General features: G+C 32.0%; 1 protein-coding gene across 1 annotated transcript; it reads left to right on the forward strand.

Annotated features, from left to right (window-relative positions):
* The first annotated feature begins 17082 nt into the window (after positions 1–17082).
* Positions 17083–22629, forward strand: LOC129288510 (AT-hook motif nuclear-localized protein 9-like). The gene is given in 8 exon segments (XM_054925127.1): positions 17083–17301; positions 17412–17562; positions 18379–18886; positions 20300–20367; positions 21068–21199; positions 21415–21576; positions 21956–22046; positions 22049–22629. Coding segments are annotated over 6 exon segments (1041 nt in total). The 5' UTR covers positions 17083–17301; positions 17412–17562; positions 18379–18462; the 3' UTR covers positions 22213–22629.
* Positions 22630–25956: the final 3327 nt, after the last annotated feature.

Consider the following 25956-nt stretch of genomic DNA (forward strand, 5'->3'; position numbering starts at 1 on the left):
AATATCAAAGTACCAAAGCTCAAATGAGTGGGATAGCAACGTTAATAAAAAAAAGTTTAAATAGACTGAGTATTACATCATTTGTGATTTATTTAATTAAAATGTTTTAATTATCTACATAAAATATTTTAATTAATGTTAGACTAACGTGTCATGTTATTTGTAATAGCAACACTAACAAGATTTAGGGCTACTAATAGTATGTAGATTCCATGTCACAAAGTTGTAAGAATCAATGGAAAGAAAAGAATTGATATGATTGCATTTGAAAGTTTACTCAGTCATATATATGAAAATGTTGAGCCAAAAAATTCATGTTTTACGGAATAACAACACAATCCCATTCCCTCTTTCAAAGCATTGGAGCTTCCAAATTCGCCCAAAATGCAACAACAGAGCAAGCTCCCTTCTTCACCCAAAGTCAGAGCTATTTTGGATGAATGAGATGTTGAGAAGACTAAAAATCGACACCATCCTCATCTGTTGTCAATCCCATGCTTAAACTCAAAATTGCCTGGCAACTTTCTTCCCTGTCATCCTCTCTTTCTCCATCCTTGTCTTCAACTTTCACAGATTTGGTAGAGTCGATAATTCAAGCGGGTCGGGCTTATTTGGGTCTGGCTCAATTCAGGCTGGGCTTATTCAGATTGAGTTTAAAGAATCCTATTCTTTCTAAAAAGCCCATATAGCCAAGCCCGGCCCTAACGCCTTCAGACTTCGGGCTTATTCGAGTCGGCCCGAATACCCGAAACTTTTTTAAAAATATTTTTTATTTTTAATCAATTTTAATTTTTAAATAATTTTATTAAGCATAACATATTATTTTAACTTGAAAGGAATAAAAAAATAATAACTTATTAACTTTATAGTTAAGTATTTAAGTAGCTTTGTTACTGATTTGTTGTATTATATGCAATTTATTCATGAATATTTCCTTTACTTGTAAATTAATATCTTATTTATTTAAATATTGCCCTTATCATAGTTATATAAAAATATTTATATATTTTAATTGAATTATATTATTTTAATTATGAGCAAGTTAATCTCAATTCAACTACGGTTAAACCATTAATTTAAAATTATTATCCTAATTAGTTCAAAGTTTTTAATAACTATTGGATAAACTATACTTTTTATTTTTAAGAATATGAAAAAAATAGTCGTCATTATATTATATAAAACAAAATTATTTAATTATGGGCAAAATACTATTTTTTTGAATTTTTTTCTTTAAATATTTTACATTGTTTAAGTCCTATATACAAAAAGTATTTACTTTAGTTCATTCTTAATTTTTAACTAAGTCTGGCATAGATAATAATTAAATAATTATTTAAAAATATTATTTTATTTATTATGCTTGTTTAGTAGTAGAGCCAAAAATTCGTACATGTCTAAATTTTATTTTTAAAATTATTTTTAATTTAAAATTAATTATCTTATTTTATAAAAAATATAAAATATAATTTTTTGGACAAGTATATGACTCAATTTTTTTTTGAACAAAATTGAGTCTTAAAATATAAAAATTAATATTAAAATATATTTTAATTATTATTATGAGATATTTTATTTGATTAAAAATAATAAAAATGGGAAAATATAAATATTTTTATTTTTTAAAAATAACTATAATAATACACTCAAATATATGGTATTTTAAAATAAAATGATATAAAACTTGAAAAATAATTAATATTTATTATATTATATTTTTTAAAAAAATTATTTTTTTCCTATTCTAGTATTTAAGCCAAGCTCGAACCTGATTGGGCTTAGCCCAAATTTTCTCAAACCTATTCGGGCAGCTCAAATAGGCTTGAACAATAAAAAAATATTTTTTTTGGATTCGGGCCTAAATTTTTCGGGCGGGTTCGGGCTGGCTCATCTAGCTTGGTTCAAATTACCGTCTCTAAGATTCAGTCCTTTGCTGCCGTCAACACCATGCTCAAACTCAAAATAGCACCAGTGACGACTAGCAGCATGAGCTTGATGCTGAAACTTCTGAGTTTCTCCATTTTCATGGGTTTTGAATTTTGACATTGATTATGGTTTTCAGATTCGAGTTTTATTTTGATTTCTTAATTTCTTAAATCTAGGAGGAAGATGGAGATTGATGCACGTCAGAAAGTCTGTAGGTTATTATTATTATTATTTTTTACTTCCATGGGTTTTGAATTTTGACAATTAAGGGCATAATTGTCATGTCACGAGGAATTAAAATGTACAAATAGTTCTTAGGACTAAATAATAATAATTGTCATATTTTGAGGTATTTAATTGTTATTTATTTATTTTGAAAATATTTTATTATTATTTTTTCTTGTTTTACCTACAAAAAGAATTAGATATGAAGCTCGTCGAATCAAATAATTTACAAAAAAGGCACATTCTACAACATCCTAATTCTTAAACATGAATTTAATTGAGGAAATTGAGGTATCATTGGGGATTTAGATTGATTGATATTATTTATGAGGTCTAATTAGATAATAAATTTGTATTTGATGTTATTTGAGGATAATCATGTAAATAGACAACAAATTATTACTTAAATTGGGCCTAGACTGATATAGTGAGATTTAATAGGGTCCAAATTAGGTATTGGATCAAGTTGAGTTTAAATTGTAGGACTAAATTTAGTGCCTTGTTTTTGTGCAATGCACCATGGCGCATGGTGCCTTTGCTACAATTCATAGCATAAAACATGTACTTAATAGGTGTTTGAAAAATCCAATAGAAGAAGGGAGAAACAGTTAGGGTTTAAGCAAAAATTGAATGTTTTGTTAGAGTTTGATGGCTAACATTGATTGTGCATGAATTTGAGGCCTAATCACTTGAGGTAACCAATCTAATCTCACTTCTAGCTTCTACTCCTCTTATGTAGCTCGTTTTTCATAGTGACTAAGGCTAAGGTTGCATTTTTATGAGTACCCAGCCCTAGGGTTTGAATCTTATAGGAGTTTTAAGGTTAAATAAGTATGACTTAAGTTGCTTTGAGATTGCTTATGATATTGGATAGGCGGAATTCAAAACCCTAGGTGTGGTAGGATGATTTAATGATGATTTGGGTTATGTAAGGGTTAAATGAGGGATGAGGAGGCATGATAAGGATGATTATGAGTTTATCTAAGGTTTTAAATAGTGGTAAAAGTTTTGGATTAACTAAGTTAATTAACCTAACCCTAAAGTTAGGGTATGATTAGCATGATAACACGTTAATTAGTGTTAATTAATACTTGATTAACTATAACTAGCCTTATAATGTTTGTAGATTATGGTAGAAATACCGAGAAATGTGAAAGTGCTCTTGTGCGGGGAGCTTTAATTACAAGGAAGTAAGGTAACCAATATCAATATGTGATCATGTGTGTTTTGTGATTTATTTTGTGTATTTGTTTTGTTTGGAATTAAATGTGTTGAGATAAGCATGTTTTATTGTTTGAAAAATAATTGCCAAGTGGGATGATCTTGCATAAGTAAATATATGTGTTTTGTTCAAAATTGAATATTGTTTGAAAGTATATAACTGTTTGGTTATGTTTTTGTCTGATTGTTTGAAAGCATAACATGTCAAGATTGTTTGAAAAATATGTATTGTATTGGTATTTTGCTTGAAGTCGTTATTCTATCACATAGTAACCTCTTATTGAATCTAATGAGTGGTTGTTAGCTTATGCCAACCCACCTTTGATAAGGTAATTTGGTTATAAGCATGAAGATAGGAGGAATATAAGGTGTTATCATACTAAAATATAAATTGTTCAGTTTTGTTTGGATATCTAATGTTTGAAATTTCTCTTGTATGCCCCACTTAATAATCACATGATAGGTTGCATTACATCCAAGGTTGTATATTAATCTTGGTTATTGGAGCTTTTAAGTTTCGCTTTTCGTAGTTAACATTTAATAGAAAATAGTTCAGCCAAAAAAGCACTGGAAGTATAATGGGTGTAGGTAGACATCACTTGGCCATGTTGGCCCTTTTCGATTTACATATACATGTGTTTGCCAACCCCAAGGCATTGATTTGTACTTATAAACATATGACTCGATTTACTTGCAAAACTTGTAATTAATTTACATGAAGTTGATTTTTGTAACATTCATAACTTTCTAAATCATGAATTGTGATTTCTAAGTCATCAAAATGAAAGATGCTTTGATTGGTCAATTCTATTGCACTTTATCTATATAACTATGTTGGGTGGCTATAATTTAACTGTAAGAACTTTACATGCATTTGCCAATTTGATTTGGTGGAATTATTGTTCAAAATGTATTTGAGTTAGGCAAGTATTCCATATAATTGCTAGAGGCTTTAGTTTAAGGTGTTGAGTGGTTGGAAAATGGTTTTTTTGCCTCATAATGCATTTTAGAGAATAAAATTCTCATTTAGAGGAAGTTTTATACAAAACCAAAGTCATTAATTATTGTCTTAAATAAGCTTTGTGTAAACACTTGAATAACTCAAATCAGAGTTGTGTACAAACAGTTATGTAAGTTTGAAATTTGAATTTTTAACAATTTGTACACTATATTGATAAGGTGTTATGCACTGCCGCTCACAGGACAGAGAGGGAAGACTTTCTTTATATCATGTGTTGCGGCACATAACAAGTTAGCTGTTTTGAGGGTAAGGCCCTTTGTGTCTTCCCCCATGGTAGACACATGTGTACTATGGCAAAAGTGTAACGTTCAAAAAATTTAATCATGGTTAAGTAATTTAATAAGTGTAATCAGTGAATTGATGAAGTATATGGCTAAAAGGGTCTAATTAGTGTTTTTGGTTTTGATTTCAGGCTAAGATGTGGGTCTGGATCAATAACGAGCTACTAGGCAAGGAAAGAGGAAGAAAAAGTAAGGAGACGCTCTTTGTGCCACATGTCGTGGCATGTGGGCAATCTGCCGCGATAAATAAAGGCATATCTTTATGTGTTGGGCCTCTCTGTGCTACGCGTCATGGCAAAGGGCAGCCTGCACCGCGACGCATAGCCAAAATCTTGATTAAATTAGTTCATGTCTGCGTGAGAATTTAGAAGAGAAAAGAGAAGGAAAATGAAGAACACAACTTAGTTCTACTAGGGCACATATATTGGGACGCTTGAGGATAGTTAGAAACTTTCCAACACTAAATGTAAGTATAATGAGCTTCCTATCTTCCTTTCTCTCTCACATTTATGAAGATTTGAATTAGGTTTAAGTTGGGAGGTTGGTCCATATGAGCTATGGATTCGATCTTATTAGTTAAAATGAATATAATGTGAGTAGTTTAAAGTATTTAAACCCTACATTAATGATTTTGTGTATGATTTGTTGGGAGGAGTAATTAACATGTAAAAATTATAATAAATATGGTTGTTGGAAGTGTTGGTGGCTCATTAATAGTGGTTTGGTGATTTATTAATGATAATGTACATTAACGGAACCTAGAGAACCCATAAGGTATAAGTGGATAGTGAATTATGGGATTAATAGAATAGAGGGTACGAAAATTAATGTGGTAAACTCACAAAAATGGGATAATGACAATACCCTTGTGTTATGATTGTAGTGTGGTTCAATTTAGCACAATTCAAGCTTGTGAGAAGTTTTGAAAGTGTTTGTTGTGAAAGGTAAACATTTGACCTCTCAAAAGTTTGAGGTAACCGAAGGAAACTTAATTCATGCAATTAAATGTTAATTGGTTATTTATGTAATAAGGTTGATATTTTAAACTATTGATATAATTTGGTAATGTGATGAACTTGTAAAATGGTTTTGAAAATGGTAACCTCTTTCACGTCACATAATTGTGATTAATAATTTTGTTTTATAGCATGTTATGGTGTAATTGATAAAATGTGATATTTTGAAATGTACTATATGTGGTATATTGGACATGGAGTTTATTAGGAGTGAGAAATTGATGTGAATTTGTGATGGGATTGTAAATTTGGTCACATATGTATATTATATGTGACATGTGCATAGCATGATCATTGGCAAGAGTTCGCTAAGGAAAAGAGTAGTTGATAAATCCACGTGGTATTAGAAGTGACTGTTGGAATCGAGAATTTGCCTCGGCACCGACTGTTGAAATCGAAAGGTAGCTCTTATCCCATGATTGATTCGGGACTGTCTCACTTATTCTATGAGGGACTCGAACCTAGCTAATCTCTACCAGTTCATGAGGAGGCTAGAATAGGAATACGACACTCTATAGTTGTTAGTATTGAAGAAAACTGGATTACACAAGCAAGTGAGTTAACCCTAACCGGTAGCTCCTTACAAGTTAAAGGCTAGGTTAGTCTGTAAAGGATGTAGCCACCGAATAGCCACTAATTTCATGTCGGAGGTAACAAGAGGGTATAAAACTGGCATATGATCATGCATATAAATCCAACCATATAGTTGTTGGTATTGAGGCCTAACATGTGTTAAGGGCACATGGTTGATATTATTATGACCTCATGTTGTGCATTATCATTTAATAAGAATATATGTGCCTTTGGGCCTAATCATATAGTTATTGGTATTGTGAATTGTGGCCAAGTTCATCATATGTGTTATAACTGTGTGTTCTTGCCTATTTGCATATGTTTTCAATTGATATGTAACTGTATAGATTATATGAAACTTGATTACTGACTGGTTGTACTCACCCCTAAATTCTCAATATTTTCAAGACCTAACTCATCAAATTCGATTAGGGAAAAGCATATGACGCATAAGATTTGGTGAAAATCCTACTTTCATGCCTCTCTACTCTATTTATGTGTATTAATATTGTATAATTGCCAACTAGATCACACATCATTGTTTTGTACTACTTGCATTATTGTAGCATACAACTTGCATATTTTGTGCCATAAGTTAGTGAATTTTGATTGTAAACCTATGAATGGGGCTAAAATACTTGTGTAAGTAAAAATATGTGTATTTTGAATGATTTAAAATGAAAATAATTATTTTGTGCAAAGTTTTCCTTACCCTTTGTATTTTGTGAAATTGGGGTTGAGTGGTGAAAATGGGTTTTATGTGTTTCTGTTGAGTATGGTGTATTGCATGAGTCTATTAGAATTCATTAAGTGTGATCAGATGGTTGGTGTAGGCTTCTAGCACTTGTGGTTGAGTTGAGACACCATTGTTGTGAGTTTTATGCGAAAAAGTCAAAAAATGAGTTTTGGTGTCCAACTCTTTGTAGAAAATGAATGAGTGTGAAACTTGTGTCATAAACTAGAGCTATGAAAAAGCTCCATGTAAACATCAAAACCACCTCAATCGAATGTCGAATTAAGATTTAGGACATGTCAAAATTTCACTCCCATTGCTGTCAAATGACAGCAGCTATTTGTTGTCAAATTTCATGCAATACGTCGCAGTGCATGGCATAGAGGCAAGTAAGCCACTGCACACTGACCCTTAGCCACAGCGCATGTCACGTTTTCTGCACAAAACATAGTTCTGAATTTTGAAACTCAATGTTTTTAATCTTAATCAATTTTCAAGCTTCTACATTGTTTTAAAACTCTGATTTGGATATAATAAGTGTTTGAAAGATTAAAAATATTGAATTTTGAGATCCCAATGTAATGATTTGAGAGTTGCTCCCATTTATGTAATTTTACAAACTTAATAATCCTTTGAGAAATTTAGTCTCTTGATTAACTCAATTTTGGAGTTAAGTGTGATTTACTAAAGGAAACCTTGCAAAAGAGGCCCTCTTTTCTAATAATGCCCCTATTTTAAAATAGATTTCTAGAATGGTCCTTTTTACAATATCACCCCCTTAAAAGTTATTACTGGACAAATAAACTCCTTGGGAACCATGCTTCACCTTCAAATGCTGTTTTTATTATTTTAATGATTTCAAGTGATTTATTTTCAATGGGATCCCATTAGGAACACATGTTTTAAGCTTTCAAATATTTAATTCATCTTAATTTACATATTTCTTCTCCAAATTATCATGATAGTTCTTCGTTTTAGTAAATTTAACTCTTTCTATAATGGTAAATTCTTTTGTACGATGGCAGCCCATTTGAGAAATATTATACCCTTTCTATCATGGCACACTTCATAAAAATAATTTTAAATCTTAATTATTATGATAACCTTTTTTTTATCATGGTAGAATTTAAAAATATTACCTAAAGTTATTTCTGTTATGATAAATATTTATTTATCAAAATAGTATTTTGAAAAGCAAGTTTTTCTTTTTATTACTATGTTAGATTATTTTTTACCATGATATTGAATGGACAAAGTAAGCAATAAAATTTTAAAGTGTTATGCATTCCAACAACTAGCAAAAGTCCAAGAGAACAAGATCATAAAAGGCCAAAGGTGAAAGACCAGCGTCAACGTATAATGTGCATTTTAAACAAAACGAGATTTTATATTGCGGGGCGTACAAGAACATTAAAAACCAATAAATGTTAATTTGATAATATAACAAAAATAATAGTATTTAAGAGGTAAAACAAAATTGTATAAATAATAACAAATAAATAAACGTAAAAAAATTATATTTTAATATTTTTAGTGTTGGCAGTTAAAATTAACAGCGTAAATTAAAATTGAAGCAATAATGTATTTAATATTAGAAATTGTTATTGATTATTTTAAAATAAAATAAAATTGTATAAATTGAAATTGATTTTGTGTTATGTTGCGGTGAAGTTATAAACGACAAACCTACTAATGAGGGTTTGGTTTAGTGGAGTGAGTTAATCTCATAAAATGATGAACAGAGTTTCAGACACTGGTAATCCTAGAGTTTTGTTTTAGTGTGCGTTTGGTTTTCAGTTTGTCAAAAGTTTATTTGGTAAAAGTTCATTTGGTAAAAGTCAGTTTAGTGAAAGTCAGTTGTTGTAACAAAATTTGTGTTTGGATATATTTTTTCAAAAGTCAGTTTGATACATTGAAAGTTGTTTGGTTTGTGATAGTGAAATGTGCTTTTGAGTGTACAATTACAAAAATGACATTAATTTATAATGATTTATAATTTTTATTATACAAATGTAGTATATTTAAAATATTTAAAAAATATAATAAAGATTTTAAATAACACAAATTTTGATCTATAATGCTAAAAATTTGATCTCTAGTTATTTATATTTTTTAATTTGTAATTTTAAAAGATGTAATAAAGATTTGTAATTTTTAATATACATTAATGCTAAAAATAATATGATTAATTATTCAATTTATAATACTAAAAAAATTGATACCTAATTAATTATATTTTTAATGAATTAACTATTTTTTAAATAAAAGAATAAGAGATTAAACTTAGGGTAATATGGTCAAATAACATCCTACTTTTCAAATTCACTTTTCAAAAGCTTCAAATAGTTAAGTTTTAGAAATTCACTTTCAGCTATTGTTTGAATGTATTTTCAAGATGTGCTTGGCTGCAAAATATTCTACCCAAACAACTTTTAACTTTCTGAAAGTAAAATTTTGCTTTCTGAACATGAAATGGAGGAAAATCAAACGGACCCTTAGTTATACTTGAAAACCCCTTTTGACAGATTGGGAGTGTTTTGTGTTGCTTGTGAGATCCAAATGTGGAGGGATTATCAAAATGGGAGGCGATAGGCATCCATCCATAACATATATGCTGTTTGAAGTTCAAAACATGGTGAAGACGCTCACAGGATGGGATCAAGAGACTTTTGTCTCATGTTCCATCTCGAAAAAAAAAATCAAGATTGAATTTTTATCCTATGTCCCATCCCGTCTCTTCTCAAAAGTCGTCTCATCCTGTTAGGAATAGGAACAAGTTTGGGACTGGGACAAGATCGAAAGGTCCTGTTGTCCCAATAAATCAAACAATATTAAAGAAAGATCTAAATAATAACATTCATTAAAATTGCAAATCATATAATTTATTAAGTTTAAAATTAAAACAATACAAGTATATAAATCACAACAATTTAAAGCCAATTATTGAATTACATTGATCACAATTACATTTTATGATAGCAATTACAAGTGATCTTTAGACTATAAGAGCAACAACAACAGGCAAGCCAAGCATAATATGAAATCATTATTCTTCTACTTTAGTTGATACGTGCTAAGCTATTCTTCCAAAAATAAAATAAGAAATACGATATAAATAAAAATTTAGTAAATAGATAGATATGAGGATAAATTATATTAATATAATTAATTATTATAAAGAAAGAATTGCCATGTTTACTTTATATCATTAAAATTATCAATATAAAAAATTTTAGTTTTATATAAGAATTGTAAATATTGAAATTTTGATTGATATAATTAATATGAGTATAAATTATATTAATATAATTAATATATTTATCATATATTTTTAAAATAAAAATAATATATATAATATTTGAGACGGGACGGGACGTTCTGATAGTAATCTCGTGTTTCATCATGTCTCGTCCCAAACTCTTTTTTTGTCTCATCTCACAAAGTTTTGTCTCAATTGTTTTCAAGTCAGGATGAAACTTGTTTCAATGTAGTCAAGACGATTTTTTTTTTGATAACCCACCTGGTTCATCGAAGCTTTGTCTCGATTACCTTCAGATCCGACCCACGTCACCTACCTGGCATGGTGGGTGAGTCTCCTAGCGGGAATTTTCTGCATACACAAGGTTCGAACTCAAAACTTTACTTAAATAGAATCGAATCGCTTATTACTTAGACCAACTCTTGTTGGTTAGTCAAGATAATATTAAGTCAATAACATCATGTATAAATTAAACACCCTTACATCCAATTGCCTCTGCACCAATCCATGAAAGTGCATTGGAGCCCTCCAGAATGAATGTTGGTGAGGGTCCCACCTTGTGAACGGGCCACCAGGCCCAATCCAGCCGGTGTGGTTGAATTATGAGGGATCATTGCTTTATATTTGAGGTATATCATCAGTTGCGGCTGTCTTGTCATTAATGGAAGGGCAGGTGGTCCTTTCAAAATTATATTGGGTGATTACTTGCTTATAACGGCAATTATATTGTTTACTTCTTATTAGCAAGATGCAAGTTCTTGATTATTATTAGTAAATATCTAGTAATAAGCAAGTAGCAGGATTTCCTAGTCACATACATATTCACACTTCTATCCCTACACCAAATAAAACGTGAAGGAATCCTGTACAAATGCTTGCGCCTGCACAAGGCGAGTCAGCCAATAGCATGCATCCATGTCACCCACTGAAGATGGGAAATACATTTGGTAACGTTAGTGTTGGATAAGGCTCCTGCATTGTCAGCTCTTCACATCATTGACTTGAATTTCTTTTTTTTTTTTTTTTTAACCCCATGATTCCATGCGCTCAACCTGCCATAATGTTGGAATTTCCTTGCACGTTTTATTTTATTAAAACTCCTACTTATACAAGATTAATATGATTTTTATTATTATTACATAATAGAACTTGTTTCATTAAGCGAGTGAGAACAATAACGTAAAATAATTTCCACTTTCATTTCTTCATTTCGTTTAATAAGTGTTGAGAAACGAAATCAAGAAATACAAGTAATCATTTACTCTACTATTTTCGTCGCTCACTTGATAAAAAGTTATTTGCTATTTTGAACTTGTCATTTAATTTGCCCTCAAATGTTAGGATCGTTTTGTGGGGAAAAAAAAATTAACACGAGTTTCTATATTCTTCAAAATAATTACCCAATTATGTGGTTCTCTTTTGTTATTAGTCTATAATTCTTTCATTTTTTTGTCTTATCAAAACTAGAGGAGATTTTAAATACATCAATTTAAAATTTATATTCAAATCCGAACTCATCAATCCAATGTTAAATAACAGAATTAAATATTTTATTTATATATGCACAGACAAAAAAAAAAAGGCTTCTGTTGTAGAGTTATAAAATTGGGAGTGATAAGCACAGTGCACAGCATGCATGAAATATATCATATTTAGAATGCTAACCTTGGAAGGCATAAATAGGGACAATGACCAAGTGTATATAATTTTCCTCTCAAGAATGGGAAAAAGAGGACAAGATCGGAGTTGGTTGTGGACAAATGGATTCGTCAACCAAGTTATATGATTTTTAAAACAAATTAAAAGAGGAATATTAAAGGCGTCTCTCTACCATGGGCTGAGTATTATAGTATTAATAGCCCATGCACCGCGTGCTTCCATATTTGGAATGTAACTCATGTCATGACTATGATCTCGCGTGCGACAAATCTACACAACCGCGTTTGGATTATACTTATCCTTAATTTAAACACTGCCTCTTTTCCAAATTATAAAATATTTTAATAAAAATAAAATTTTATTAATGATATTTTTTTAATATTACTTTTTCTATTATTATGTCTTTTTAATTTTTTTCATAAATTAAGAATTAAATGAAGGACATTTTTAAAATTATATTTTTGTTTAACAAAAATAAAATTATAAAGTATATTTAATAAATTTTATTAATATATTTAATTTTATATAAAAATAATTTATAAATCAAGAAAAGAAAATATGATGTAGCAGCTTTTTATTATTGTAACCCCAACCTTGGCCTTCCAAGATCAATCTGCTACTATTCCTTGAAGTAATGTGTAGAATTATCGGATCCCTCATATAATCAAAATTATTTTTCTTTTTAATTCTGATCAAATTAAATTTTGCCATCCAAGGTCACTTTTGGACCAAGCATCCAGTACGAGACATTAAAACAAGTACAAATAAATATTATTACTACGGAGGAAATATTTTGATGGCAAGTAAATATTATCGATTTATCTTGAAGGATTGCAAGACTTAGGTGTTATTTTTGTAATTTACAAATCTAAATAAACGGGATAGATGTCATCTATGTAAAATTTAAAATTGTAAAAAAAAAAAACTCAATAAATTGTGAAATTATAAACCATGTGAAAGGTGATAGGCCAATGAGAGGAAAGAGTGTTGTTAGTGATGGTTACAAGTTTGATGGTAGTTGTAATTTGAAAACACATCCGCCGTATCTTCCCTAAGCTGTGCACCGTTGATGACCGTATTTTTTTTATTAATAATAAGAAATATTATGATATTTTGTTCATTTCTGATGAATTAAAAAAAATTAATGTAAGTATTCTCTCTAAATATTATTTTATATTAAATATATTTTTAAAGTCTTAATTCTAACTCCAACCTCAATTCTAATTTTAATTTTAATTTTAATTTTTCAAAATTTATTTTTTTATATCAAACAGGGTCACAGGGTATTGTATGTATATAAATGAAGAAGAATAGAGGAGGAGATATGGTGAGAAGATTAGGATGGAGATTGGAGAGGTGGGAAAAAGAATGTGTGAAGGATATGAAAAGGGAGGCATGGGAATTGGGGGGGGGGGGTGGTGAGGTTATCAAATGGGAGAAACCAGATATTTGAGGGAGGGTGGGGCCACTGTCATCATACGAGAACTGCAAAAGGCAGATAAAGTCACATGCCACTCCCTGCGTCCCTCCTCACGCCACTCCTTGGCGCGTGCTTTTGACTTTCTCTTTCGCGGTACCGCTACACGCCTCTTCTCGCCCTCGTGGCCGACAGCTAGCTCCCCTCTCCCACCCTGCTCTTGTACGGCGCGTACCCCTCCTCATTTTCCATCTTCAAATACTATTATTTTTCCTTTATCATTAATATTAATATTAATATTTTGTCTTAAAATTAATAACTTTAAAATTTTAATTTTACTCCATCTAAATGATTGTTTTTTAAAAAATTTAAATTATATTTTATTCCATAAAATAAATTTAAATAAAAATTATATTTAAAAATGTAGCCAATTTCCTCTCAGATTTTTGACATTAAGAATTAAAGAATCCTTATACAAATTATTATTATTATTATTCAAATTATTTATAAAGGTGGCATGTGTAAGACTTATTGGATTGGAAGGTGCAATGAAAATTCAAATTTAAGTCCTCAATCATGATTGTGGATTGATGGAACTCGTTGAAGTCAAAATGAATAGGAGAAATATATTTTTTAATGTCAAACTTTTTGAGTTTTTTCAAATGTTTAGACCTCAGGAGCTAACAATGTAGATCAACTTCCTTTATTGATATACATACAAACAGCTTTCCAACATAAATAATGTGCTAGTGCGTCTAACGTCCATCTATCAATCAAATGCTTCTTTTGTTTTTAGAGTATTTTCGTAACTCTTAAAGTTTTTGCCGTCAAGAGACACACGTTCTCTCTCTACGTAAACTCATCCCTTATTTATATTATATAGATTAGAGTTTTTGTAGCCAATAAAATTAAATTTAATTTATCTCATAAATTAAATATATGATATCGTATTTAATTTAAATTTATCTCATAAATCTAAATTATAGAACTGATATGATATCTTCTTGTATCATGTTAGTTGTTAAATTTAATTTATCATATAAAACTAAATTTAAAACTAACACAATAATATAATATAATTTATTATATATATATATATATTATATTATATACATACATGAATATATATTTCAAAAATATATACATATATATTATATTTTAAATTTTATATTTCATATATATGTATATAAATATTTATTACATCAATATTTAAATATATATACAATTTGTTTACCCTAGATAAATCATTATATTAATTGAATCTAAACATATTTCAGATTCAATGAATTTGGATATTGTAATTTGAGTTTGGCTGTTCTTATATGCAATCCTGTAGGCTCATATAAAGTTGGCAGTAGGCCAATAATACTATTAGCCCCCGAGTTATAAGTGACCTGTAGCAAGACATTGCGATTACCTAATTCATATATGGATTGATGATCTGATGTAACCTATTATATAACTATATCACATCTCACTCGTCACACAATATTTTAGTCAATTATGAGACATGAAATTATTATTTTTCTTTATCTGACCATTACTTTTTTAATCTCTAAGTGGATTGACTATAGTGATGGAGAAATTCTTTCCATTATAGTATAATCATATATTTTTTCAGTTTTACTTATCGAGGAGCCTAGTAATATCTCTAAATTAATGCGAGGGATAAATTCTATCTTGGCCACTTATATTCTTCTATATGAATATCACTAAATTCAATCATAACATTTATAATCACCTGATTAAATGTGACTTTTAATTAGGTCAAAGTTTAGTAGTCATCATGCAAGAATCCATAATAATCTTAGGTCAAAGAACTTAGTGACATGATTACATATAAGATAAGCTTATGACTTATACTATGCATCTTTCTCATAACGAGTTAGTCCAGCATCTAGAAACCCTTTAAGTGCTTACGACTTTAATTTATACCTTTATAATTAATCAAAGTTATACTAATCTTATTTCATTGACAATCCCTCATCAATAACTGACTAGAGACATTTAGGATAATTATTATAGTTTGTTCAAGGATACAGTCATCATAGTAAACATATAATTGATTTAATAATAAAAATAAAATTTATTAAATAATAATGTTCATATTATAATGACTGGCTCTAAGATATAATTTTTAATAAGATCATGAGGTCAAAATAACTATGCTTGTGAATAGATATTGGCACATGACTATTAACTTTATATCTAGGAAGGTTAAATTAGCTTTTTAAATTGATAGTGAATGTTTTTGATAATTCATTTGATGGAAGTGGAAGATTGTGTGATTCTCTATTTTTCTTTTTTTATTCTCCTAGGCCATGCTTGAAGGACTCAGTCATCAAGAAGAGTATGAAATTGGGCAGGCCTTTCCTAGTGGAAACGAGCCGTGAAGAAGATAAAAGGCATTTCAATATGGTGAAATCAAGTGTTAATCGTCAACCCCAAACCAACAATGTTTGTTCTCTTCTGATAAATCATCCATGTCCATCATTTCATTTAGCACCATCCAATCATGTTAGCGAGATATTCAAATGTTGAGATTAAAGTTTGGCATTCATGCCAACTATGGGCTTGTTTGGATACTCATTGAGAATCAATTTTGGAATCAAAATTATGGTTTTGTAAAAATTTATCCAAACACTCTCATTTTACAAAACTTCATTTGATTTGGAAAACTCCATTTTAGAGAAGCTGAAATTTCTTTGATTTGCAAAACTCTATTTGGCTCCTTTTCTTTATATCATTTATTTGCACATTCAAAATTGATTATAAAGAAATCATCCAAACATATTCAATTTATCAAAATTAATTTCTAAAAATTTGTCCAAACATCATCACGTTTTGATAATCAATTTTTTCTAATTGAAATCCAAACACACTCTATAGGCACCTGCATAACTGGTAATCGATTGTACATGTTACTTGATATCTAAACTAATAACCACTTCATATTCTTGCCGCTTTGAAGTAAATTTTAAGGAGACTAATATAAACTTCAACATATTTCCCATATTTTTAGCGTATGTGTTTTGGTATTTGTTTTTATATTTTTGTATTACTCCAAAATTTTAAAATTTTATTTGTTTATAATGATAATTCTCATTATTACTAATAGAATTAAATCTATTAATATTTGTTAATTTTGTTGTCAAGTTAATATAATTATGATATGTTAGATATTGTATGAGTAAAATGACTACTAATCTTTTTATCTTTTATAACTGTTGTATCTTTTTTTTTTTTGTATAAGAGTTCAAATTTAATGTCTCCTTTTTTGGTGGTCTATTTAGTTTTTTAACAAATCATTACAATTTTGACAAATTTGTATAAAAAATAACAGGATTTGCGTACACGTTAGCAACGATCAAGTGTCATGGACATATTTAAAAAAATAAAAACTGATATTACAGATTAATAAATTTTAATAAATTTGGAGCAATTTTAAAATACAATGATTAATAAATAATAGCCAAATATTAGAGAGGCTAATAATTATTTTTTCCGTAGAAAAAATAAAGAGAAAACCAGACGTGAAACATGAGTGGGAGTCGTGTGTACACCAGATTTTTGTACTGTGAAAGTATCTGTCACGCGCCCGCGTGAGGAAACCGTGTTTGACAATCCCCGTTGGATGTGGAGCCCAATCATCCCCACCATCTCACCCTATATTTAAGTCTAGCTTATTTCACTTTATTTATTTTTCTTTTAATATTTCTCTGATAAATATATTCAGTATTATCCAAAGTCCAAAGCGTAAGCGCTTTTCTGTTCAAGTTTTGTTCGCTTCTCCCTTCTCTCTGTGATCCCAGTACAGCTTAGGATTATCATCATCACTCAAACAGGAGAGAGAGAACCAGAAAATGATAAACGGAGTTTAGAGAGAGTGAGAGCGAGTGACTTACAGGGCTTAGCTCTAGGAACCATGGAATCCGATAAGGACTTGTGCTGCTAACACAGAGGTGGAGAGGTAGCAACGTTATTCATTTTTTCGGGCTTCTCATTTCTCATTGTAATAAATTGTAGTAATAACTAGTAACTTTGCAATGGCAAGTAATAATTGCTTCTTTACATACACAGTGGTCTCCTTCTCTCTGCCTGCCCTGCTGTGACCCCCCTTTGTTTCCCAAAAATCTGTTCATCATTTTGAACTCAATTTTGGGTTCCTCTGCCTTTCATCTCTGCTTTCTAGTTGTTCAAACGAGGGGAGAGTTTGAGTCTCTTCAAAAATGTCAGTATGATTTTTTCTTTTTATCTTGTTTCTGTTTGTTGGGGTTCAGTTTTCTCTATCTGCAGTTTCAAATGAGTGAAGCATCATCTCTTTCTTGAACATCATTCTGGCTTGTTTTCTTTGCATGCTTCTCCTCTTGTACTGTGGCATTTTGCACTGTTTAGTTAGAACTGGATTTGAAATGTTAAATGGAATTGACTTGAAGCATTTTCCCTTTTGGTTTTCTTCCGGGTGTTAGCATCAAAGGTTGAGCGTTTTCTGTCTGGGTACGGGGCTGTCTTGGAACTTGCTTTGTGTTTAAGGATTATGATGGGTTGGTAAGAAGCGACCTTTTCCAGTTCATTCGGTCTTTATCTTCAACAGGAAGCCTTTTTGTTGATTCTTTTAGTTTGGTAAGCTGTAAAATAGCGTCTCTTCTTGTCTTATCTTTTACTTGTTGATCTTCGAGACAGGTGATTCATTTTCCTTGTTTTTGTTGATGCCTTCTTGCCTTTGCATCTTCTTCCTTGATCGATCTTCTACCTTTCGGTTGAGACTCAGTCCGGGGTCCTTTCCTTTGTACGTGTGGACTTTTAGACATTCATCTGTTTGTTTCAATATGGTGTCATCATCAGTAAACTTTTCTGTTGAGTTCTCTTTGAAGTTGTTTTTCTCAAGCAGTTAAGCCACCATTACTGCAGAATTTTAAGTTTTTTTTTCCCGATACAATGGTCGGTCATTGTACATTGTGTTTTTCTGATTTTATGTTATTCTAATTCCTGCATTTTTTTTTACTTTAAAATACTTTCTCTGTAATTGTCCTGCACCTGAGAACAGAGCTAGGTGAAAAAAGTTGGCATATTGAGTATTGGGGTCAAAATTTCTTGTGAAAGATTTTCCAAAGGAATTTGAAGTAAATGCATGGATCGAGGGGACCGTATGGCGTTATCTGGGTCTGCATCTTACTATATGCAGAGAGGGCTAGCTGGTGCTGGAGCGCAACCTGAGTTACATGGTTCCCCTGGTATTCGTCCCCTGTCGAATCCCAATCTGCCATTCCAACCCGGCATTGGAGGTGGTGGTGCCATTGGATCCTCATTACCATTAGAATCTTCTGCAATTTCACCTCATGGTGTCAATGTGGGTGCTCCTCCTGGTGCACCGCCTGGAGAACCTCTCAAACGGAAGAGAGGAAGGCCTAGGAAATATGGTCCAGATGGGAGTGTATCGTTGGCATTGACTCCATCGTCATCTAGTCATCCCACTGGAGCATTGACACAAAGCCAGAAGAGAGGTAGAGGCCGTCCTCCGGGATCTGGAAAGAAACAGCAGTTGGCTTCTCTTGGTAAATCTCTGGTCTCAATTCTCTAATGGTGTGTTTTTCCTATTTCAATATTTTAGGTTATACAGTATCTGGTTTGGAAAACAATTAATTTGGTCATGTTTATGATGTTGATGGGTATGGACTATGGACCATACCTTTATTTCTCAACATAATTTTCTTTTAATCAATTTTTTTTTAATTCGAAGTTATGGAGACTTGGTAGTATGGGATACCAAGTCTCACATGGAGTAGTATGAAATGCTTAATAGGGTATTTAAATGGGTTGATTCTCTCATCTTCACAGCTAGCTTTTGGAATAGGATTCCCCATTCTACTTAGGTACCCACCAATTGGCATTAGAGCCTTGCAATTGGCAGTTTGGGAGAGGGCTACTTATGGGAGGATTTTGACCGGTAGGAGGTTGAGTAAAGTGTCATGGAGTGTAGCCGTCAGGACATCAACTTTCCATAAGGGGCCAATTGATAGAGACTTGGTAATATAGAATATCAAGTCTCACCTTGAATAATATGGGATGCTTAATGAGATGTTTAAGTGAGTTGGTTCTCTCACCTTAATCGCTAGCTTTTGGAGTAGGGTTTCCCATTCCACTTAGGTACCCATTAAAAGCTCTATTGATTCCTAATATAGAGCTTCATATATCTTGAAAATAGATTTTCCTGCATTGATAAATTTTTACTCTATTTAACATGGGTTGAATATAGTAGAGATGCAGTAAGTAGTTAAGTATTATGCTTTTCCTATGGCATTGATGATATAGAATTATGCTTTATGTTACTTACCAAGCTGTTTCATGGGAGGCATGAGTTGTAAGTTTCTATTTCATATTTGATTTTGAGAATATAGCAGTTTCTGAATGTGTGAGGGCAGCATTTTTCTGAAAGGCCAAACAACTGGAAAGCCTTACTATTTGAGTTGTAAATACAATGCATTATGGGATAACTCTTTCTGGTTCATTATGTGAAGAAAGTAACAATCTTAAACTGAAAATTTCTATTGGACGTACTAAAGAGAACGATTTTTTGGACGTGAAAAGGGGTGATAAAATTGTGTTAGACTGCTGAATGGATGAAATCTCATGGAACTAATGATGTGAAGGAGCATCAATGTGGCTTCATATTTCTTGGTTTTGCTATTGCTATGAGGTTTGTGATTGTATAAGCTGTTCAGTGCATTGACATTATCATACCATTGTGTATGTTTCACATCCTGTATTGATTTTTCCCCTTCGGGTGAAATAATTTGTATTTGCAAACATCTTAATTTGCATGTTCTATACTAGTCAAATGACCACAATAAGACCTGCTTACTTTTGTTTGTGATTGTTGATTAGATTTCAATACTGATGTATTTTCAATGTTGTGTGAACCTTTTTTTTTTTTTTTTTAAAATTGATGTTGTGAGTGTCATTGCCAGGTGAATTGATGTCTGCTTCAGCGGGGATGGGTTTTACTCCTCATATCATCACCATTGCAGTTGGAGAAGTATGGTGCAATCTTTGATGAACTTGTACTAATATCTCTGTTCCTTGTAAACATTTATAGCTGAAAATGATCTCGAGCGTTTCTATCAGCATATGTTCCCTTATTTGCATGAGGTTCTAAAAATTTGACTCTCTGACTGACAAATGATTAAATTGATTCCTTCACATAATCACAGGACTAAAGACCACTGAATATTAAACTGATGTTCATGTCTAGTTTGTTTTTCAAACAAAAATTTACTTAAGGCTGGCATTATGACAATGTTGATGTCTATGATAATAAAGGGAGGGATTCTTACGACAAAAGTGAGAGCCTCGTCTTTGAAGTTGTCTTGTCTTGTCTTGTAAACTCACTAAGGATTCATGGAAACATCTTTTGCATTGATAAAGCCTCTTGAAATGATTTTTTTTTTGACGACTTATTTGTCATTCCTTTTCAACTCATTGACGTTCAAATTTGAATATCCTTTTAAGGTTGTTCCAGTAGTTGTTCTTGTGTTTTTCCTTTCAAATGGAGGAAGGAAGGCAAATAATGTATTGTGATAAACGTATTTACCTACACTACTGCTTTTAGAAAAACATAAATATTCTGTTTGCAATTTTTTCTGATAAAGCAAAGGGTAATGCATGTTGATCTTTACGCTGTTATGATTCAGAATCACTCTTGAAATTTGCTTTATTTTCCTTTTCTTTTATTGCAGGACATTGCAACAAAAATAATGGCATTTTCTCAGCAAGGGCCTAGAGCTGTATGCATTTTGTCAGCAAATGGTGCTGTCTCTAATGTGACGCTTCGACAGCCTTCGAGTTCAGGTGGCACCGTCACATACGAGGTGTTTTGACCTTGCACTCTATCATTAACACCACTTCAAGGAATTTTTGAATGAAAATACTGTCAAGTAACCTTCGTGGTTGAATTCATTTTTTTGGATGAATTTTTTCCCCCAACCTCTTGTAAATATGAAGTGAATCTGTTTGGCCATCCCAATATTTTTTTTTTTGGGTGAAATCAATAACGTTAATTATCGGTATGCTTTGGTTTTTGTAGGGGCGTTTTGAGATATTGTGCCTATCAGGCTCTTATTTGCTCACTGAAAGTGGTGGCTCTCGCAATCGAACTGGCAGTCTTAGTGTTTCGCTAGCTAGTCCTGATGGCCGTGTCATTGGTGGCGGGGTTGGTGGATTGCTGATTGCAGCAAGTCCTGTTCAGGTCACTGTATCTTCACTCTTGCCAAAATGATTTATAGATTCAAACTTCAATTTCTCATTTTAGTCTGTTGTAAAAAGTTTTTCCAGCAATATATATACTATGGAGATGTGTGTGTGTGTTTTGACCAGCGCTGAAGATGCGTAGTTGTCTTTGCTCTCATAACCCAATGTAGGGAATAAACATAATAAAATACTCAGAACTTTACTGATAATTTCTAGCCAACCTTTTATTACCATAGCTCTTGCCTTCACGCTCATCAAGATAGTCTATGAGTAACGGAGGATATGGACCAAATAAATCTCTTGCTGCAAGCACTTGAAAAGTAAAGCATTTTTGATCTTGTTGACGGCTTAAATTGAATCAATCATGACTGGTACAGGTGATAGTGGGGAGCTTCATATGGGGTGGATCAAAGACAAAGAGCAAGAAAAAGGAGGTTGCTGAAGAAGCAGAAGTAGCCCTGGAATCAGATCATCATCATCATCATCATCAGCGGTTCATAATCCGCCTGCATTGAACAGCATTTCACCGAATCAAAATCTCAGTCAGGCTTCATCTCTGAGTTCCTGGCCGGCTCCACCTCGTCAATTGGACATGCGTAATTCCCATGTTGACATTGATTTAATGCGTGGGTGACAAGTGATATGATGATATACACCAGTGTGCCACTGTGTATACACGTTTCAGAAGGAATTCGCGATCACTCATCTAATCTTGGTTGTAGTGATAGTAATGACCGACAGAGGAGTAGAGGCAAGCTGACTCGTGTGGAATTGATGAGTGTTTCACTTTTCCACCCATGATTGTTGTACTCATATTCTTGTAGCTTTGAGGAATTTATAATCTGAAGATATCAAGCTCCATGACGTTATATTTATTTCTCGTTGGAGATTTGGCTGCATGATCTTGTATCCCAGTCGCTTTAAGCGATTTATCGTGAGTATATCGTGTCAAAATAGTTGACGTGTCCAAGAAAGGCTAATCGTTTACCTGGGACTAACTTGGTTTTGTGAACTGATCTTGAATTGAAGGAACGAGACTTGGCTGATTAAATCGTGTCAAAGGTGTCGAGATTTAGGCTGATGTGAAGTATATCAGTGTAATGGCATTTATTCTGCAAGTGTTTTGTGGGTTCGAGTTTGTGTGTCTGCAAATATAGGTAAGGTGTCGGCGAGGCAATCAACAATCACGTTGGCCATTGGCCAGGTTTTGAGCGTATGATATCATCTGATAACGTGCACGTCGTGATGAAAAGGGCCAACTTGACATGAACGATTATCTTAATGTCAATATTCATTGATATAGTAGCATAGTATCTGTAACAAGTCACTCTCATGTGATTGATCTTTTACTTTTCATATTCCCCATAATTAACATAATACGCTTATAAGCTACAATTCGATATATTCTAGTTGAAAATTTTAAAATGATGGAGCGACACCTTGATTTAAATCGATCCCTAATGCATTTCTAAAGAGCTTTATTAATTTCTGAAAGCCAATTGAGCCCACAACTTGTCCATATAAACTTTAAAATAGACAATCACGGGACACAGATATATTCCCCATATTTTACACACGTGAGGCTGATGTGATCTTATGTGGTAACCCAATTGGCATCCAAAAAGTCATCTTAAGTGATATCCAAGATGGCTTCCCACATAGCAATTAAGCCCCAGATGATAGCATGTGTAACAACCTTATCTTAGTGGCATTACATGTCATCAAATCACCCAAAGCCAAGTCATCCAAGTGGATAAAAAATCTAAATGAAAATATTTATGCTCAAGAGGCTTTAATATGTATTTGGGAGTTCAAATCACTATATTAAAAGCCCAATACACAAGTATAAACTTTGATGAAGCAAATTGGGTTATAATCTTACTTTAAGCCCAAATATATATTCAACGTTTTATTTTCTTTTTGAAGTGAATGCTTTAATTGAAAGGAGAAATAAGTAGTATGATAAGCAAGATAACAAAGGACACAAGAACGTTGTCTTCAAACCTAAAAATTGTGTTTGGGTACATCTCAAGCCAAGGAGATATCCAAATGTGAAGAAGACAAAGTTGCATCCAAAAGGTGATGGACATTTTCAAGTATTGAAATGAATTAATGACAATGCCTATAAGACAGACCTTCTTAGCTCATATGGGAATGTGTTAGCTACATTTATTTGATACATACTCCTCCGGTCCCATTTATAAGTCCCATTTTAGAAGGTATATTTGGTCTCATTTATAAGTCATGGTGTGTCTTTTTAGGTAATATTTGAGAGGTATTTCCAAAATTACCCTTCATGAGAGAGAAAAAGTAACAGGACATTACTTTTTAGATTTGTTATATAGGGGCATGTTTGGAATTTTACTTACTTTTATTTCTTGTACTTTTATTGTATTGGTATTGATGAGGTTGGTAGAAATGACTTATAAATAGGATCAGATGGAGTATGATTCAAAGGCAAATCCTCATCAATAGGGAGGGAATGATAGAAATTAAGGGATGAGTCAAAATTCAATATTTAGTACCTTTGATTCATTATAGGGCATTGAAAAATTAATGATTAGATCCTCAATTAAAAGAATGAAAGAAGTCATAAATTCATTAATTAAGGATGTTCTACATGATTGAAAAGTCTTAAAAACAAATGGAGCTTTATAAGATCTAAGAACAACTCTTAACATATTGGACCTAACCTAAGATACACAAGCCCATGAGTCTAATTAGTTTAATTAATATTTTTTAATTTAAGAAATTAGTTTATCTTATTTTAATTTTAAATTTAAGTTTAGGAAATTAGTTTATTTTTTTAAAATTCATATAAGGATAAAATATATCCATCAAGATATGATCTATCCATTTGAAATTCTAAATTAGTTAGAATTACATTATTTAGGTTTTTAGAAGTTTATTTAAATAATTTAGCCTTTTGTATTTTAAGAAGATTTGATTGAATTTATAATTGATTTTTTTTAATTGTGAGACTATTTCAATTGGAAGAAAATCGGTTGAGATGGTTTGGGCATGTACAAAAAAGACCAAGGGAGGCACTGGTGAGAAAAGTGAAACATATAACTTTGAGTCTGATTAAAAAAGGCAGAGGAAGGCCTAAGAGAACACTCTTGGAAGTTATTGAACGCAATCTCTTAATTAATAATATTCCTAAAAGCTTGATAAATGATAGAGCATAATGACGTTTTGTAATCCATATAGCCGATCCCACCTAGTGGGATAAAGGCTTGTTGTTGTTGTTGTTATGAGACTATTTCAATTAGTATTGTTCTTCATGAGAGGAATATTAATTAAACTAATTAAACTCATGAAGCTGAGCATCTTGAGTTAGGCTCAATATACTAAAAGTCTTTCTTGAATCTTCTAGAACTCCATTTGTTTTTGTTGCCTTAGGTTTCTACGCAACCGACAGCTGTGAGCCTAATTCCTTAAGGAATCTGAGCACCATTTAAGTCTTTAGAATTTCTTGATCATGTAAAACATTTCTAATTAATGAATTTAAGATTTCTTTCATCCTTTTAGCTCAAGATCTAGTGATTGATCTTCCAATGCCTTACAACAAATCAAATGTACTAAACGTTGGCGTCCCTTGATCCCTATCAGAGTCACCATGGTTCAATGTTTGGGCCCAAATCCAAGCCCAACATTTGTTGGCCCACAGTAATATTTTAATTGAGGAAGAGGAATACTCAACCATCAGGGAGCGCTAGATCAACTATAATAAGGAGTTATTCAGTGGTTTTGAGTTGGAGTGGTATGAATGTATGAGTGTTAAAACTCTGGTAGAGCCCGCCGTCTGTAGGTATAGGGGCATGTCAATGCTCGATTCAGATCAGTCTAGGTTCTCATTAAGTCCTAACGTAAGCGATAAAAGAGGGAAAGCTCAAGGAAACCAATGAGCAAGCATCTGCTTGCATGACGAGGATAAGGCGTTTGTCTGAAAAGAATCAGCCGCCTGGAATCTCTCATTGCTGCTCTGCTCACAAAAGATTCTCTATCTATCAGCACCACAAGACAGATTCTATAGTTGAAGCATAGGGAGGATAGAAACTAGGGAAAATGACTAGTTTTTTGTCTGCATCCATCCCTCAAAAATTTCACCGTTTTTAAGCATATGTTATATTACTGCTTCAATTGAACCTATTCATTGCCAAGATCAAGTGTTTTTTTCTTTTTCGAACGGACTTCACATATATAATTAAGTTGCAACAAGCGTATTCCCACATGAGATAATCATTCCTTTATTAGCTGCAACGTAACCATGCCTTATTTTGTCTTTTTTATAAATCTTGCGCACAGAGAACTTGCTGAGACTTTCTGTGACATGCAGGCTCGATTTTGATTGGGTTCTGGCTTGCGTAAATACAAG

This window comes from Prosopis cineraria, unplaced genomic scaffold (genome assembly GCF_029017545.1).
Source record: "Prosopis cineraria cultivar Desert tree isolate PC_DT_omini unplaced genomic scaffold, ASM2901754v1 PC12, whole genome shotgun sequence".
Lineage (NCBI taxonomy): Eukaryota > Viridiplantae > Streptophyta > Magnoliopsida > Fabales > Fabaceae > Prosopis > Prosopis cineraria.